Raw genomic sequence first — 19,207 nt, 5'->3', positions numbered from 1 at the left:
ATTATTATTATTATTATTATTAAAAGATTCTTTCTAGAAGTAGTAGTAGTAGTAATGATATTTGTTGAGTGCTGGAAAGTCTTCAGAGACAGTTTAATCAGAAATATGGTATTCCACTTAATGGCATGTCTGTACCAAGAAATTCTGGACCTGTACGATGATTTACTAGAGTGTTTACGGATTGGTGTAAATCACAATCCAAATTAAAACAAAGGAATTATCACCAAATAATTTCCTGAAGAAAATCACAGGGTGTGTGCACTATTTTCATCTTCTTTTTAATTAAAGCTTAAAACTTTACTCATAACTGAAATAGAGAGTAGGAGGTATCTTGCCAAAAGGCTCAGAGTTTTCCAATTAGAAAGTGTTTAGCAGATGCAACAGGAAATAAATATAAATTATAGGAATTATAAGCCATTTTTTCAATGAAAATGACATAACGAATCTTGATAATGTAAGAGTTTACACAATTTGTTGATTACTTCACATCTTCCTTTGACTGGGTTTTGGGACATTTCACATCTCATTAGTACCAAAACCAGGTGATAAAGGATTAAACTAATCACTTTGTTTTTAATGGCTTTGATAAGGGCTTGATGATGGAAGTGGAAACCACTGACTAAAATGGGGTTTTGGAGTATCTGTATATCCATACTCTTTCTATTTCCTTCCATCACAGATTATACCACTTCTTCTCCTTTTTTCACTGAATCCCCCCAAAGAATAAAGTGACCTTGAATGCTGAATGGAGTTGTTCATGCAAACCTTAATAAACAAAGCTTGTAAGGAACAGAGGCCAAGTGTCTCTAATGATAAGAAGCAGGAGAGAAAAAGAATTTTTAATACAAAATCAGAAAGGTTACCTATACTCAGGGCTGGGTGAACATACAATTGTGAAAATGGTATAAATTACCTATAGACCAGAAAGATCCTGAGCTTTATCCATTAAAATCTGATTCTAAGAGGAAAGACTGAGCATTTTTAAAAATTTCATCTCATTAACAATTAAGTAGTCCTCGAAAATTGGATTTCCCAAAGATTACACAATTATCCATGACAAGAAAGACCACATGCAAACTAATTTTTGGCACTGAAATGTGTTGCTATATATACCCTCAATGTCTGATGCAATTTTCCCTGGCATTCTGCCTCTGTAATGAATGTCATGATCTATGCCTTAGAGCCTTATGTTTTTATTACATGTATTCTACATATTCATTTCCAAATGTTCTTTTTATTGCTTCCTCACTGTTAGAAGAAAATTACTAAAACAAGTTTCAAAATAACGTATGTTTCTTCTACAATTCCATACCACGGATCCTGGATAGATGAGGACAGTAGATGACAAGACATGTTTGTTAGTGAAGAGGTTCAAAAGGCAGCAAAATCAGTTGAAAGACTTTTTAAAAAAAGATACCTTGTAATCCTGATCTGGTAACATATTGAGTAAGAACGTTACCATCTTTTGGGGAAATTCATACTTTATAGTCCAAAATAATAATTCTTCTAGAAAACTTTTATGTTTCAAAACATCCATAATGGATTGATCTATATGGAAAGGAAAAACTTTCATTAAAATGACTATAGGCTGCCCAAACATATACACTTAAACTGTAATTTAAATCATTTACCAAAAAACTTTACAGATTGAAGATTACCTAAAAACTAGGCTCATCCATTTTCCTATTAAACCATAAAATAATTTTCATAACTTCCAAAATAAAAAAATCAAAATTACAGACACCAAATTTAAATTATATAATTTCAAGTACATCTTGTCATATTCTCTGACTTTCTGTACGACTCAGCTTTCAATGTTCTTAGTCCATTTGACTTATAGCACTGTTCTCTACCTGATTTCATCCATTTACTTCGAACATTTGGAACATTTCAACCTGTTGCAAAATTCATTCGGAGGTAGGTGTACGTGAGTGAGGGGGCAGGAATGAGTGCACTTGACCAGCTATTTGGGATGCTACTGTCTTGGTGAAGCCTGCATCTTCTTAACCACAAAGGTCAGTGGGTGGCACAATCAATCAATCAATCAATCGTATTTATTGAGCGCTTACTGTGTGCAGAGCACTGTATAACCCATCTGAGGTAACTGCCTCCTGAATGCCAGTTTTGGAGATCACTACTGGTTAAGGGAATCCTTCAAGCACTAAGGAGCATTTCCCCTTACTGTGGGACAGCTTACTGTGTGCAGAGCACTGTACTAAGCGCCTGGGAAGTAGGGAAGCGTAGTGGGTCGGTGGAAAGAGCCCGGGCTTTGAAGTCAGAGGTCATCGGTTCAAATCCCAGCTCTGCCACTTGTCAGCTGTGTGACTCTGGGCAAGTCACTTCACTTCTCTGGGCCTCAGTTACCTCCTCTGTGAAATGGGGATTAAGACTGTGAGCCCCACGAGGGACAACCTGATCATCTTGTAAATTCCCCAGCGCTTGGAACAGTGCTTTGCACATAGTAAGCGCTTAATAAATGCCATCATTATTATTATTATTATTCCCCAAAGAGAGAGAGAGAGAGAGAGAGAGAGAGAATTCTGACCACTCAGACATTCCGATGCTTCGCCATTCCCATTCCCATTGGCCCCAGATCCAGTCAGGAAAGGATTCAAACACCGACAGCAGCCCTTCTCAACTTCTGGAACATTGCGAAGGCCTAGCTATGGCTATAGCTGCTGCAATTTTGGGACTGTTGGTTTGAGTTGTGAAAGGCATAAAACCCTGTCCTTTGAGCCATAATATCCTATTGCCTGACATATTTATTTCTGCCCTTGTCTCACATTTTTATGTCTTCTCCTTTCCTTATGTGTATCACCAAACCCCTCCCACTTACACTTGGATTCTGATCCCCTTGCAGGTCAGAGACATTGTCTAATTCTCATTTGTGTATTTTTCCTTGTTCTTAGTACACTGTTTTGCACAGAGTACTTAATATATGTATTAAAACTACTGCATACAAAAAAAGAGTTTTTTATTCCCAGACCTCCTAGCTTTTTGGTTTTTTTAAACCATAAATTTGCTTCTGTACCTTTTCTCACTCTGGAAGAACTTTTTGGAAATCCCTCCACTTCATTCTTCATATAGAAAAGAAAAATGTCTCTGATATGAGTCCTATCCACATGAGGCAATATGAGAGATGTGAACTTGCATATGGTAGGAGTCTATAACCACCCAGTCCTAATCTGAACTCTGAACTGCCCCAAGCAGTAAATCTCCATATTTCTGGTTCAGGCTGAAGCAGCAGGGGAGAAATAAATGAGATCCAGGCAAATAAATAGATGGGCTGGTGCTTCTCACTTAGGTCACTTTTCCCCATGGTTAAGCAGACACCTCTGAAGAGTCTTGCCCCCAAGAAGTCACCCAATATATTTTGGACCAAACCTGCCTGATTTATGCCCAAAAAATCATACTATAATTTTTTACTGTAGCCTCGCTTTTAAAATTTGTACTTGACTTATGATCTATTAACATGCATAGTCTTTTCCAAAACTTCTCATTTCTTTGCTTCTTCCATATGCTCCCAACTATTTTTCTCTAGATGTACTAATCTGCATATTTCCAAGTGCATTGCTTCACTCCAAAAGTTATGAGTTTACCTAACTCCCACAAGAGCTGGTGATAATTAGTTCACTTGAATGCATTTGGAATTACTTTTAGGTTGAAAGAATTCCATATATATTTTATGTATAATTTTAAGAATTTTAAAAGGACATTTCTGTAGATATTATGACTAACAAGACCAAACAACACCTCCAGTCCTATCTTTAACATCTTCTAACAGCTGTGGTCACTACCTGCAGGGCATACTGCTGTTTGTGACTATGCCTCTCTGGATATATGACATTTTGGCTAAAATAGCATATTATTAATTTCTACTAGTACTGCTGCTTCTAAGGAATTAACTGTTCAGCCACAGTTCGTTGTGCTTCAGGGTATCCTTGCATAATTTTTCCTGCCACTTTGCTTAATGACAGAACTATTCCTATTAGGGTAGGAGTCTTCTGGTAACTTGGTGCTAAACCTCATTAGTCAGAGGGAGATTGTTTAAAAGTAGCAGTCCATCCTTAAATCTCTCCCCAAGTCAGCATTATTCATTCATTCATTCATTCAATTGTATTTATTGAGCACTTACTGTGTGCAGAGCACTGTACTAAGCGCTTGGGAAGTACAAGTTGGCAACATTTAGAGATGGTCCCTACCCAACAGTGGGCTCACACTCTAGAAGGGGGAGACAGAGAACAAAACCAAACATTTTAACAAAATAAAATAAATAGAATAAATATGTACAAATAAAATAGAGTAATAAATATGTACAAACATATATACATATATACAGGTGCTGCGGGGAGGGGAAGGAGGTAAGGTGGGGGGACGGGGAGGGGGAGGAATGGGGGGCTCAGTCTGGGAAGGCCTCCTGGAGGAGGTGAGCTCTCAGTAGGGCCCTGAAGGGAGGAAGAGAGCTAGCTTGGCGGATGTGCGGAAGGAGGGCATTCCAGGCCCGGGGGAGGACGTGGGCCGGGGGTCGACGGCGGGACAGGCGAGAACGAGGCACGGTGAGGAGATTAGTGGAAGAGGAGCAGAGGGTGCGGGCTGGGCTGGAGAAGGAGAGAAGGGAGGTGAGGTAGGAGGGGGCGAGGTGATGGACAGCCTTGAAGCCGAGGGTGAGGAGTTTCTGCCCGATGCATAGGTTGATTGGTAGCCACTGGAGATTTTTGTGGTTAGGGACCCTATTTTACCACCTTCCCATTTCCTGAGAAACCCATGAACAGAACGAGAGTGAGAGTGAGAGAGAGTGAGAGAGTGAGAGAGAGAGAGAGAGAGAGAGAGAGAGAGAGAGAGAGAGAGAAGAAGAAGAAGAAGCATGGTTAACAGACATGGAGGAAGATGGGGTTGAAAGATGGTTCAAAAACTACTGAAACAGTAAACAGAGGAAGATAACTACTGCAGGACTTCTGCCTCTAAAGCTTGTTGGTGTAGAGCCCTCTGCCTTGTCTTTCCGAATCAGAAACACTGTAGCAGTTTATTAGCATTTTACAGGGAACTGATTTGCAGCTGCCTAAAGGTCCCTGTTTCCAGTAACCATATGGTAATACTGAACTTGAGATATTTGGCTGAGGTAGCCATCAAGTAGGCCTTTCTGATGATCACACTTTTCTGACCTTTAGTGTATCCATAAATAGTAAGAGATACTAGCATGTCTTCTGGAGGGATCCATGTCAAACGTACGGGTGTCCAGAAATCTGATTTACATTGTCTGGTTCTCCCTGAGCAGGATATGTACAAACATATGGCAATAAAGCTCAATGTTATGAGGGAGACATATATCTTGGCAAAGGAATGTAGATCCACGGCAAGGGCAAGTTTGGGAGAAGCAGGCCAACCACACTTTAGTTTAACTCAGTGTATAAAAGCAGGTCCAAAGCACAAGGTATTCTATTCTGTTCTGCCATTTGAAGAGTTAAGCAGAGGAGAGTGAAGTGAGGAGTTAAGCACAGGGAAAAGGGAAAATGAAATGGAGGAGTAAATGACCCATAATCTCCATGGTGGATCTGAAACGACCACACTTAGAGAGTTGGGCATCTGTTGGAATTAATGTCGGTACCATTTCTGCCAAAATCACACATCATGCCAGGGGCAACAATTTACAACCTCCACTTCCATGGGCCACTCTCCTGATATCCAGATTTAAATCAAGAGTGCACGATGACAACTGGTGAGCCGTACGCAAAGATAACAGAGCTCTGAATACTTATTTATTACATAGCATCTTTAAGGCACAAATAAATTAGCTTTTCAGGAAAAATGCCTCTCAAGCTTTCGTATCTAAACATCAAGTGAAGTACAACAGGCAACAAATATTATAAAAGATATTAACTACCAAATCTAAATTTAGCTCTGATTTACTATTGCTCAGTAAATTTAATCAAGATCATACTGATCAAATGAAAGCCATTCTCTTTTTCCAAATATGCTAAAATGAGAAATAGTGACTACAGTAAATGACAATAAGGGTCATCCAGTGTGAGTTTTGCTTGCTGTTTTTATATTATACTACTATTCCCCTCAGTGATGACAGAACTCTCAAATGAGGCCACAAGGTCTCACCCAATCACCCAATCAAGTGATTAAATATTAATCTTTTAATATTCAATCAAGTGATTATTCTTAGGAGCTCTGAAAAAATCTTAAGAACTGAAGCATATAGAAATAAATTAATTGCTTCACAAATACCTTTGGTTCCGCTGCTTAATTTTACCCTCTTACGCTTGCCCAGACCTTGGCTACCATCCTGGTCCTCCTGGAAAAAGAAATTTTATCAGTAGGTAAATAGTGTATATCTTAAATGACAGATTTAACCTTTTCTAGATTTCAATGCTGCCCCAACAATGGTCCTTTATTCTGCAACTTTTGATTGCACTGTATCACCAATGGCCCTAAAAACACAGTATCTCAAAACATTAACTAAAACTGGCTTATATATTTTCTAATTAACGTATCACCCTAATAGTTATATTTATGGGTCTGAATCAGACAGCCTTAGACAGCCATCACACACCTGTGATGGTGACCTAGATTCCTAAACTTAAGCCTGCACCCTTTCCACAAGGCCACGCAGCTCCTTATCTATTAGAAGAAAAAAAATTTGTTTTACACTTTCTACTCTCAAAATATGGCCCCAATGAAAAGGGAAAGAGACCTATTATACAAATTGTTGATGAAAAAATTAATTGGATTAAGTGGATTCAGTATATTCACTTGCAGATTCCATATTCAGAGTTTTCAATTCTGTTAATTACCTTAAGAAATGAAGCCCCTATATTTGTTTCTATTTATATGAATCCCACGATTTGGTAGCTGGCAAAAATCTGGAGCTAATGCCTGTCAATGTAAAACAAGTTTATTTTCTTAATGATTCATGAATATGCTTCAGTATCAATAATCCCATATTTATTTTGGTGCCAAAGTTTCATAACAGGTCAAAATGAGCTTCACTGTGCTCTCTGCAACGCAGTTCTGAAATCTGACTGAAAATGTAGCTCTTATTAAAGATACAGGTGGCAAGCATTTTACTGGAAAGGCAACCATTTGCTTTTGCATATTCACTTCCCACAAAGCCATAGAGAGGAAGAATAACTGAAAAACTTGTTTTGTTTATCTTTCCTTTAGGTACACTATTCTTTCACTCCCCAAATGGATGAAAACCTATTCTACTTTTAAGCCAAAACAAATGTAAAGTAGCAGTGAGCCATACGGCAACTATTCCTTCTCCTCAATATACAAAATTATGATTTCATGCTTTTAAAAACTGAGATGTAACCCATATTTTCGAAAAGTATTATCCTGTATATTTCAGACCATTCCCTTCCTTATTTTCTCCTAAATACAATTTTGGAAAACAATCTCCTTTGGAACATAAATGATGATAAATAAATAAAATTGACAATGCCGTGAGGTAACATGTTTTATACCTTTTTGTTTCTTTTAATGCTTGCAATAATACTAATATATCACGCTAATCTTGTTTCATATGGTTACACACACACACAAACCCCACAAAAAAAAAAAAGAGCAAGAAGTGTGTTAAAAAATGTCAAGTTAAAAATAGCCGTGCTGAGAGCATGACATTCTGCTGTGTTAGGAACAGTAGGCCCAAATTCTGGCACAGCTTTCTGTAGATACATAATTCAGAATACAGGCATATTAACACCTGCTTAAATAGATTTTAGAAAATTTCCTTGCCAAAGTTAATATTCCTCGAATTGTGCTTTCCTCGGCACTAGTAATAAAATCGAAAAATAGACTGAAGCAATTGCTTACTCCTCTGGGCGTGGATAGATTGACTGAAACTACTTGGGGAAAATCAACGCTATTTTTGGCCGGAATACTACCTAATATCTACGACTAGTTTGAACCAAGAAAATGAATATTATTGAAGTTGGAGGAAAAAGCCAAAGATTCAATCCAGAGAAACAAGGCCAATTTTCTTCGCAATCAAAATTCACACTGAAACTATTATAAAAAGAACTATACATTTAAAAAATGAGTCAAGATTCAAAAAATACTTCTTCAAACAAAGCTAAAGTTAGTGTGAATTGCGCATCGTAATCCTATTAATATGGACATTAACTTTAGTTCCAAACTGCTTATGTGGCAGATACTTTCTAAATAACTGGGTTTGAACCCGTCCCATCCTTTTTCCTAAATTCAAGAGCTTGGGAGAGAAGCAGCGTGGCTTAGTGGAAAGAGCACGGGCAGAGGACGGGGTTTCTAATTGTGGCTCTGCCACCTGTCTGCTGTGTGATCTTGGACAGACCACTTAACTTCTCTGTGCCCCAGTTCCCTCCATCTGTAAAAAGGGGATTTGGACTGTGAACCCCACGTGGGACAACCTGATTACCTTGTATCTACCTTAGTGCTTAGAACAGTGCTTGGCACATAGTAAGCACTTAAATACCATAATTATTATTTCCTAGACTGTAAGCCTGGTGTGGGCAAGGCCTGTCTCTATTGTTGAACTGTACTTTCCAAGTGCTTAGTTCAGTGCTCTGCACACAGTAGGCACTCAATAAACACAATTGAATGAATCCCACATTTGCTTTCAAACTTTCCAGAAAAAGAGGTGAGAAGTCCTGGATCATTACAGTTTGAGAGCCAGCATCTTCCAAAGATAAATTTCTCTATAAACCAGACTTCCTGTAATAGGTGACTGCTTTAAAACTACGGGCTAGGGAAGCAATTCAAGTGAAAATATGAGTAAATTACTAGTTTTTTTCAGGATATACATATGTGATCAGTTTTTAGGTTTTACTCAGGAAAATAAAACCATTGCTCTAGATGTTATTTTAAGTTTCACCCATTCTTTCTACTTAAAAACAACGCTTTCTACCCAAGGTAATATTCAAAAGATTCTGAATATTAGTTTCATTGCTCTACGATCTTGGCAAAAAAAAACTTTCTAGACCTCACACCTGCCTGAATTATAGGTTTTCATATTCCAAAGCTTGGATTTAGAGTATTTAAAAGGTCCAATCTGTTGTTGTCCTTAGGATCCATTTTTTTCTACTTCCTGGAGTCGATCAAAAAAAAAAAATCCTGTATTCCAAATGCGAAAACACTGGCAGGATCTAGAGCTGCCCTTCTGGGTATACATGTGCCATATTAAACAAGATCCAGTTTATCCTTTTTCCCCTAGTTATCCATCTTGCCATCTTTAACTCAATTTTGTGCTAAAATTCTGACACCTTATTCTGTATGAAAAGTCTCATTTCAACACGTCAATCTTTTTCTTGAAAAGTAGATATCTATAAATATACTTATCCCTGGGAATTTACGGTTAGGAAGCATACTAGGTAAGTTTAAGCAAAATAATAGGCAGAGTAGAAATTCTTCAAGAGAGCCTGGCCCAACAATACTTTCAGTGTCAGAGATTTTTGGGCTATTTTATTTCAAGATATGAGTTATTTCTTGATGTGGCTTTCTATTAATACACTAAGCCCCGACATTATTTTTAAACTATTTCAAAATAAAAATATTGTATAGTCTGATTAAATACAACAGACAATGAGTTTAGAGAAATAAAATAAAATGTCCATAATTCAGACCTCTCATCTGGAATTTGTGATATTTCTACCCCTTGCTCCTCAATCCATCGATGCTCTTTATTGTACATTTACTGTGTGCAGAGAACTGTTTTCAGACTGTGTGTCCTCCGAAGGACAGGGACCCTGTCTAATTTCCACCTGTGTGTTCTTTCACAGTGCTTGGTATAGTGCAATGCACATAATAAGAGCTTAGGAAATATTACTACTACTAAGCGCTTGCGAGAGTTTACTGCAATAGAGTTGTTAGACCCCATCTTGCCCAAAAGAAGCTTACCCTTTGCCCTCTTTACTGCTGTCCCAGCTAAGAGGAGACAGTACAAAGGCCCTACGTGGGGGTCCTAAATTCCCAGGGATAAGTATATTTATAGTTATCTACTTTTCAAGGAAAAGATTGACGTGTTGAAATGAGACTTTTTATACAGAATAAGGCGTCAGAATTTTAGCATAAAATTGAGTTAAAGATGGCAAGATGGATAACTAGGGGAAAAAGGATAAACTGGATCTTGTTTAATATGGCACACGTATACCCAGAAGGGCAGCTCTAGATCCTGCCAGTGTTTTCGCATTTGAAATGCATGCAGGATTTTTTTTTTTTTTTAACTGTTCCAGAAGGGCCAGATTAGGCCCATTCATCAATAGGTACTTGAATACATGTATAAGGTTCTTGTCTGTTTCTACAATGCTGGGAAGCTGGTAATTCCTAAATAAGCAGCTAATAAAACTACCCCCAAATACTTAAATCCTCTTCAGATTATTTTATGAGGATTATGTAACCTATTCATACAGTTCATAACTGAATTGTCTTCTAAGTGTCTGTAACTCTGGTCAATGAACCAACATACTTAAACTCATTCTTCTGCCCTTCCTCAACACCACTAGTATACATGTGTTTGCCCATTCTGCCTTCCAAATATCTTTCAAGGAGACATAATGGGAGTATAGGTGCATGTTTTCTCTGAAACAGGTTAAAGGACAGATTTTTTCACTGTCCATCACTGCTACAATTTAAAACCATTCAAGAGTCTGCCTTCAACAAGCAGGAAAAGGCAGGATAATCCAGTGAATCTTTGAACCCCAAAATTAAACTCCGTATGTTAGGTATCTTCTCACTTCAGGAAAGGAGGAACAAAGAGTACTTCTCCAATTATTAAAATGAAAAGCAAGCCTTCAAACGGACCCTTTTTAAAACCAACATCATCAATAGTATTTATTGAACACTTACTTGTCAATAAATCAATCTTGAACACTTACTGTGTGTAAAGTACTGCTCTAAGTGCCTAGGAGAGTACAAAAAGTAGACACAATCCCTGCCCTCAAGGATCTTACAAACGTAGGAGGACTTTACAATATAGCCACGATTAAATGAACTACCCTGAAATATACAGAAACTAAGTATTTAAAAAAAAAGTCTCACACCAACAGAAACAATTAAATATTTTTGGAGTACATCCAGTTCTCCAATAATATGGGGGTTGCGTTCTTAGGAAGTCCCGCATTAAGGAAAACTTGGCCTGAAGTACTTGCCTATTCCAACGCTGTGCGCGTGAGCAATAGCTATTTCTGTTAACACTGCAACATACTGCATTCAACAAGATTCATGACATCAGATAAGTCCCCAGTTCCCTAACAGCATTCTAGCCAAAATTCACAGTGAAACCATGCATTACAGCAGAACTGAGGCAAATATTATACATTTACCTCACTAAATTTAGAACAGTCCGAAGAATTTCAATAGAATGGAAACCAACACAATTTTACAATTCACGACTTATAAATTGCATTAGAGGAGTTAGAAAATGGAGTTAATGTAGAGAATCAAATACATAAAACTAGAGATGTGCCAGACGAAGATGACGCCCTGCTGAGAGCTCACCTCCTCCAGGAGGCCTTCCCAGACTGAGCCCCTTCCTTCCTCTCCCCCTCTCCATCCCCCCCATCTTACCTCCTTCCCTTCCCCACAGCACCTGTATATATGGATAGATGTTTGTGCATATTTTTTACTCTATTTATTTATTTATTTATTTTGTTTGTACATATCTATTCTATTTATTTTATTTTGTTAGTATGTTTGGTTTTGTTCTCTGTCTCCCCCTTTTAGACTGTGAGCCCACTGTTGGGTAGGGACTGTCTCTATATGTTGCCAATTTGTACTTCCCAAGCGCTTAGTACAGTGCTCTGCACATAGTAAGCGCTCAATAAATACGATTGATGATGATAGAGATGTACATTATTTTTTCTCTGTTTTAAGCATTCAAGTTTTAGCTTTAATGGTTTAATTTTATAATTTTAGAAGGACAATTACTTCAGAACCCCAAACCAAATATATTTCCCTTTTTTAGAGATCAGTTCAAATAAGCACAATAAGATTCATTCATTCAATCATATTTATTGAGCGCTTACTGTGTGCAGAGCACTGTACTGAGCGCTTGGGAAGTACAAGTTGGCAAGACAAAAAATAACATCATTTTAACAACTTATTTTCCACTAGCTCAAAATTTTATTTCGTAGAACTAAAGCCTTCTTCTGTTACTCTAGCTCAAAACTGATTTGTTGCTTGGTGAAGGGTGGAAAGAAAATAATCTATGCCCTATTAATAAAATTCTATTGTCAGTCAATAATTTTTTGTAAAAATCGTTTAACTTCATCTACAAACCACATGATGCTAACTCCTGGAGTATCATCTGCATTGATCTTCTTCAAAACGGTACATTTAAAAATCTCACCTCATCTGAAGAATCTACTTGTCCTGAAGTTCCTGTAGCACCTGCAAAACCTGTTGAAGACAATAAGTGTCCTTTAAATTGGAATAAGCCATTTAAATACCAAAATTAAAACTTCGCTGCAGGGTGTTAGGTTTCACTGGAAGCTCTCCCAGACAGCCCAGAGTCAATATTCATATTAATGTCCGTCTTCTCCTCTAGACTGCTTTAAACATATTATGGGCAGGGAGTGTATCTTAATTATGTTGTATTATACTCTCCCAAGTGTTCAGTACAGTGTTCTGCACATAGTAAGCACTCAATAAATACAACTACTTGGTTACAGGATTTGGTGGTTTTCTTTACACTCAAATAGTAGTGAACCACAGTATACAGGGCCACTGGGCAGCATATGTCCTAACCACGTATTATTTAATACCTATACTTTGTTTTTCAAAAGGGGAAGCAAGGGCCAACTTAGAAAACTGCCTTCTCCCAAGAAGTCTCCGTTATTATTTATTTTTCAGACAATTAATGGTTCCCAAATGGGATGCCCTAGAGCACAGAGGGAATGGACACAGAGGACGCTAGCAAGTGATCACAAGCAATTGAAATAGATTAGGTTAGGGGTTTCTTTTCATATAGTTTGACAATGTACTTAATTTTATCCTCTTCATCAGGATCTTCCCAATCTTCTAAAGTATTTTAATATCCAGGTCACCTTTCTATGAGATAGCAATAATCAAAAGAATCCCCTTTTGTCATTTGAGATGGGCAACCCATATAAGCAGGTTTAATTCTGAGAAAAAGGCACACAGGGTTCCATTTTTTAATATCCTAAAATAGGAAACATTTTGCATAAAATTTGGAGTGAATCTGAACCATCATGGTACAGCCTCAGGAGGATTTTGGAAAGTTTTAACATCCACTTGAACGTCATACCTGAAACAATTAATTATTTCCATAGTTTCACAGCACGCAACATGTAGGTCTAGAGGCATGGGTGGGATAATTGTTTAAGTAGCAGCCAGGGCCTCAGCCAGAGATTTGCAGAACTGTTTTGTTTTCTTAGTTCTTTTAAAATGAATAACAGAGCATGGAAATGTATGACTTTCCCTCTTATCAAAAAGGGAAAGACTAGAGATTTAAATTTCTTCTTCATGGGTTGTTAAAAGTCATCTGTATATCCTCTCAATCCCTCATGTCTCACTAAAATATATAAAAAAGGTCAGAATAGTTTTCATTGATTTCTATGTATTGGCTCTGCAAGTGAAAATTCACTTTTTTTACTATCAATTCATTGTTTTAAAATTTGTTTCTGAAAACCTAGGGCTACAAAGCAAAGCTGGACATTTTCCATACTTGGCTGAAATAAATGTTAATTTCTAATACCAACATTCAAAATATACCAGTCGAAAAAGAAGTCTGGTTGACTAGAGCTACTCAGACCATGAAAGGGGGCTGTATAAAATATAAAAAGGAGATTTAGGGGATCTTCAAGTTATAAAAGTGTGAGATCGGTCAGGACCCTAGAAAGGTCACACTGTTCCATCCCTAAAATAACAGTTCAGTAGTGGAAAGAGCATACACTTGATCTGATGCCTGTGAAGGCCCTGATATATGAAGGTATTAAATAATGTTCAAAAGCACTTTTCTAGACAAACCTTGAACTGCTAAAGTGCTACTTCCAGCAGCCTGCTCCGGCATGCCACCTGCAAGTTTATCCTCAGGGAATGCCAGTCCAGAGCCTTTCAGAGCTATGAGGTACTTTTCGTGATTTTTCTTTGCACACGCATTTTCCCCAGCACCTTAAATACATATTTCAAATAGCATTAGAGCCAGACAGATGCTTAAATTTAAATTCTTAAAAAAAAAAGAAAGGTCTTTATGATAAACACTTCACCAAACTAAAGTTTGCTCCTTAGAATGTAAATGATTGAACAATATGCGGTTATATAAATTCCTCCTAAACGGAAACAGAAAGACATTAACATCAAAACTGACAAATGGGTATACTAAGTCTTACAGATGGAAGTGACCTTTTTGGGCTCCTGCTGTTTTAAGCAGTTCATTAATGCCTGTTCTGCCAACCTTTGATCACAGTATTTTAAGAGTTCCTAGAGTAAGAGCACCTTCAAAAAATATCAATGAAGACTTAAATTAAATCCAAAAAATACTATTAAGAGAATTGGACTCATGTTTTCCAATAGAAATTCACACTTTTTTAAAAGAGAAAAAAAAAATTCCCAGGCCACTGCAAGGAAAGAGGCTGGAGAATGGAGTGGGGAAAGCATAGAATGGGTAGAAGATAGGAAAATAAATGCCTTTTTTAGTACTCACTGAAAGACTTTTTACAAAACCCTCTACACTACCTTTATGAGTGCACCATACTGGCACTATTAAGTAATCATAGAAAATTAACATGCTTCCACTAAAAGGGACAACACACACTCATAAAACCAATGATAAAAGATACACATTCACACAATAAAAAGGATATAAGGAACCCCTATTATGCAGAGAGGATAAAAGTGGCCAAGGAAAAGACACACCTCAAAATAAATAGTAAAACAATCTATTTTATTTGAAGTATTAAATAACTGTTACATACCCTCCAAGTTTCTCAAATGATCACAATCCCTGAAACAAAAAAATTTACACAAAAAGCTATCTTTCCTCATGCAAAAAAAGATTTATATTATTTTGGAAAAAAGTATGGTTGTGTACGTATTTCTAAAACACGTAAAAGGAAATTTTGAAGAAACAGATACGACGTCTGAGTTCTACAATACGCTTAATCTAATCCATTTCAACTCACCAGCACTAAGATCTTTATAGTGTTGTTGATTTGTCAAAACCTGGGTAAGAACGGATCGCATCGCTCCACCCATTTTAGTCAAGTCTTCTAGAAATGAAATTTGGGGCTCCAAGAGCTGAAGAACTTTGTGTAGATCTTTTTCTGATGGTGCATCAGCTGCTGAAAACAACAGAGAGTTTAGGTGATTTTTAAAAAGAATGAATTTTCATTCCTCTTAGAATCCTTTGCAATCACTCTAACCAGCTGCATACAAGGCCTTTGTCAGCAGAACAACCAGATCCTAAAATCAATCAATTAATGGTATAAAGAGAGTGGATTTTCTAAGCAAAGAATGGGGAAGGGAAAGTGCAAAAAATTCCTCAGGATTCAGGGAGGTGCCACTGGTAGTAGCCATCTCAGGGTACCGGTTTAAAAGAGGGTTTAAAAGTTTAAAAGTGGGTTGCAATTGCACAGGCATCAGTGACAAAGCCAACCAGGGCGCTCTTTCCAACTCCAGTCAAAACTTTAAGGTTTGAAGCCCAAGGTCTCAATAACTGAAGTAAAACATGGAAGAATTAAAAAACTGAACGTTGGTAGGGCTGTGAAGGGGGAAATTGGTGCAATGTCTCCTTTATATAAACGCAAAAAGTAATTTGAGGCACACAGGCTGAAATTACACGGTGAATTGTACAGTTAAAGAAAATCCTTTACATGTAACTCAGTACAATGCTTGGAACATTATTAGAAAGGAGACTTTTTCTTAAATGACCCAATGTTTAGCTGCACCTCAACTACGAACTTCGACCATTCAGAAATAAGAAACTCTTAGACGTTCCAAAATCTGAGGTTTGTTTTCAAAGAGAAATATTAAATTAAATCTCATGCTTGTGTCAAATTATTTGTATTCTAAATTTATTCTTAAAAATTAGATATAAACAGTTATAAAGAACTCAAGGGCAAGGAATCCATATTACGCTTCTTCAACTATGTCTAGTACAGTGCTATGTACACTGTGGGCACCCAAAAAACTAATGATGAAGAGGGGGAAGCAAGCACAGCTTGGAAGATATTAAAATAGTTTATTTGTAATTAACACTTGAAATATTCTGTACTGTGCAGGCACAGTAGAGATGGTTCACAAGTTTCATGTCACCAATGCATGCAAATGAGTGTGAGTGTAGGCTTCTAGATGTTCAGAAACCCCAATTAGTATCATTCGGCTATTTCTACATCAAAAAGTAAACAAGCTGGGCTTGCTGAGGGAATAGTAACCACAGGACTCACTACAATCACTGATGTAGAAGCGCCTTAGGGGCAGATATCACATCTACCAACTCTATTACGCTGTAGTTCCCCAAGCACTTACTGTCCACCGTAAGCACTCAATAAATGCCACTGATTGATTGATTGATTGACTGACTGTTGTCACGCCGCTGCGGCAGGGAAAGAAGCACGTGTCAACGGAGAGGAGCTCATGAGCTCAGAGGAAATGCAGTGAACCACTGTTCAAAAGAGTGAGCAGCTTTGATTAGCCATGGCTAACACTTCCCACCTTTAGGAGCCAGATGAGACTGGAAGTAAAGTCAATATTCTTTTTTTTAAATGGTATTTGTGAAGCACTTACTAAGAGCCAGGCACTGTACTAAGCACTGGGGTATATACAGGCTAATCAGATTGGATATAGTCCATGTCACACGTGGGACTCTCCGTTTTAATCCCCATTTTACGGACGGCGAGGTAGATAGAGCACGGGCTTGGGTCAGAAGGTCCCGGGCTCTAATCCTGGCCCCGCCACTCATCTGCTATGTGACCTTGGGCAAGTCACTTCACTGGGCTTCAGTTCCCTCATCTGTAAAATGGGGATTGAACCTGTGAGCCCCATATGGGACAGGGACTGTGTCCAACCCAACTGGCTTGTACCCACCCCAGTGCTTAGTACATCATCATCATCAATCATATTTATTGAGCGCTTACTATGTGCAGAGCACTGTACCAAGCACTTGGGAAGTACAAATTGGCAACATATAGAGACAGTCCCTACCCAACAGTGGGCTCACAGTCTAAAAGACAGTGCTTGGTACATAGTACGCGCTGAGCAAATGCCATCATTATTATTACCACCACTCCTGTTGCATCAGCGGGGACATTTAAAAAATGTTTGAGGAGTAAGACATTTTTGGTACTAGCTGTGAAGCAGCGTGGCTCAGTGGAAAGAGCCCGGGCTTTGGAGTCAGAGGTCATGGGTTCAAATCCCGACTCCGCCAATTGTCAGCTGTGTGACTTTGGGCAAGTCACTTCACTTCTCTGTGCCTCAGTTACCTCATCTGGAAAATGATGATTAAGACTGTGAGCCCCCTGTGGGATAACCTGATCACCTTGTAACCTCCCCAGCGCTTAGAACAGTGCTTTGCACATAGTAAGCGCTTAATAAATGCCATTTAAAAAAAACAAACACATCTGCCACCAAAAACTATTAGGGAATTTCAATTTTGCATCACCTCGAAGCTAACAGAAAGCATTACATCAAATGTCATATACCTACACCCAACCAGCAGCCCTGGTGGAAAGAACACCACTCCAGTCCCGGTGAATTCCTGCTAGAGCTATACCATCAGTACTCGGATTTTTCTAACCAAAGGACCAGCTAAGACATTCTTAGAGGTGGACAGGCCTGGTAGGAATCCAGAAAAATAGCTGGCTACTATGGACAGGGAAAACCGCAGCAGCTACCAAGGTAACAGCCTCTCGGGTCCTGGCTCTCTGGCACGGCCTCGTCTCTAAGCTGCGGTTACTCTGACCATAAAATGCCTTCAGATGCACTCGGTAACGTGCTGCCCTCCTGCCCAGTTAATCAATCAATCAATCGTATTTATTGAGCGCTTACTATGTGCAGAGCACTGTACTCGGTCGTTGCCCCCCGTGCCCAAGCACAATTATGACTGGCAGGTACAAGAGATTTTTAGTGGTGCTGTAGCAACCACTATCACTCTGGTCAATTCCTTGAGACCCTGAGGCGCCTGCTCCTCGGTGTACACTAATTCTCTGTACAGTGCTTTGCACACAGAAAGCGCTCAATAAATACGATTGATGATAATTCTACTGAACTCACCCAAGCACTTGGTACAGTGCTCTGCTCACAGCAGGAGCTCAATAAATTCTGTTGACTGATGAAGCGCAAGCCTCCCATGCTCAGAATGAAAAGCGGAGACCTTTGCTCTACATAGCTCACCTTACCACAATATACAGTTTCTGTTTACTCAATGATTAAAAGTCCAGAGCAGGGCTCTTATTATTTAAGAACAATGATTATGATTAAAAAAATAAGCACATTTAGCCAAGAGTATTACTTACAACATACCTGGTTCATTGTAGCCGTCCCTTAAGTACTGAATAAGACAAAAAATAAATTGTGGAAGAACAAATTCGGACATCATCAGTAAGTCTTTTGGAACACAGGGAATATTTGAACTTGATTTAATTTGATGTCTTTTACAAAACCTGTAATACAGGAGAGAAACCGACAGAAGTGTTAATAGCGAACGCTGAGCCACAAAACACGCATTTCTGGTAACAATATTCAAACCCACATTAGAAAAGTACAAGACCAAGGAAGAAATTTAACGACACCATCTGATTTTGCAAAACAACAGAATGACATAAAGCAATTTTAATCAAAATGGGCCAAGGGAAAGACCTTACCTAAATGTTTACATTTCTTATTGACTCCCTCGCCAAACCCTAACTAGAACACTGGGCCCAGTTTTGATCTACAAGACTAAAAAAGGAATATGGGGAATGAATAAAATTGAGTATTCTGTTGAGTGGTAACAAGCAGGGAGAAAAAAGCAATGGCAACAATAGGTGGACTCTGGTTAGGGCATGGATAAACAGGGGAAGGAATCAAAGCATCAGAGGGATAGTCGAGAAGACATAAAGGAGAGAAGAGGGGGACATTGATGAACAACTCAAGGAGTTTGGTGAGAAATGGTAGGAGGGAGATGGGGTGATAACTGGAGGGAGCTGTGGGGTCAAGGGAGGCTTTTTTTTTAGGATATGAGAGACATAAACACATTTGAAAGCAAGTGGGGAAGAAACCATTGGAGAGC

The 19,207-nt window shown here is 38.4% G+C and overlaps 1 protein-coding gene across 1 annotated transcript in view; it reads right to left on the bottom strand.

Annotated features, from left to right (window-relative positions):
* The window catches only part of UBR3 (ubiquitin protein ligase E3 component n-recognin 3), a 152,716-nt gene that overhangs the window by 119,150 nt on the left and 14,359 nt on the right, over window positions 1-19,207 (bottom strand). Inside the window, exons 2-7 of the mRNA XM_038750895.1 lie at window positions 18,460-18,599; window positions 15,123-15,281; window positions 13,969-14,112; window positions 12,329-12,378; window positions 6,235-6,301; window positions 1,418-1,548 (exon numbers count right to left, since the gene is read on the bottom strand). Coding sequence (XP_038606823.1) covers window positions 1,418-1,548; window positions 6,235-6,301; window positions 12,329-12,378; window positions 13,969-14,112; window positions 15,123-15,281; window positions 18,460-18,599 — 691 coding nt within the window. The remainder of the gene's footprint in view (window positions 1-1,417; window positions 1,549-6,234; window positions 6,302-12,328; window positions 12,379-13,968; window positions 14,113-15,122; window positions 15,282-18,459; window positions 18,600-19,207) is intronic.

The sequence above is a fragment of the Tachyglossus aculeatus genome, chromosome 9 (assembly GCF_015852505.1).
Source record: "Tachyglossus aculeatus isolate mTacAcu1 chromosome 9, mTacAcu1.pri, whole genome shotgun sequence".
NCBI lineage: Eukaryota > Metazoa > Chordata > Mammalia > Monotremata > Tachyglossidae > Tachyglossus > Tachyglossus aculeatus.
The sequence above is the reverse complement of the archived record's forward strand: the minus strand, read 5'-3'. Positions and strand labels throughout refer to the sequence as shown.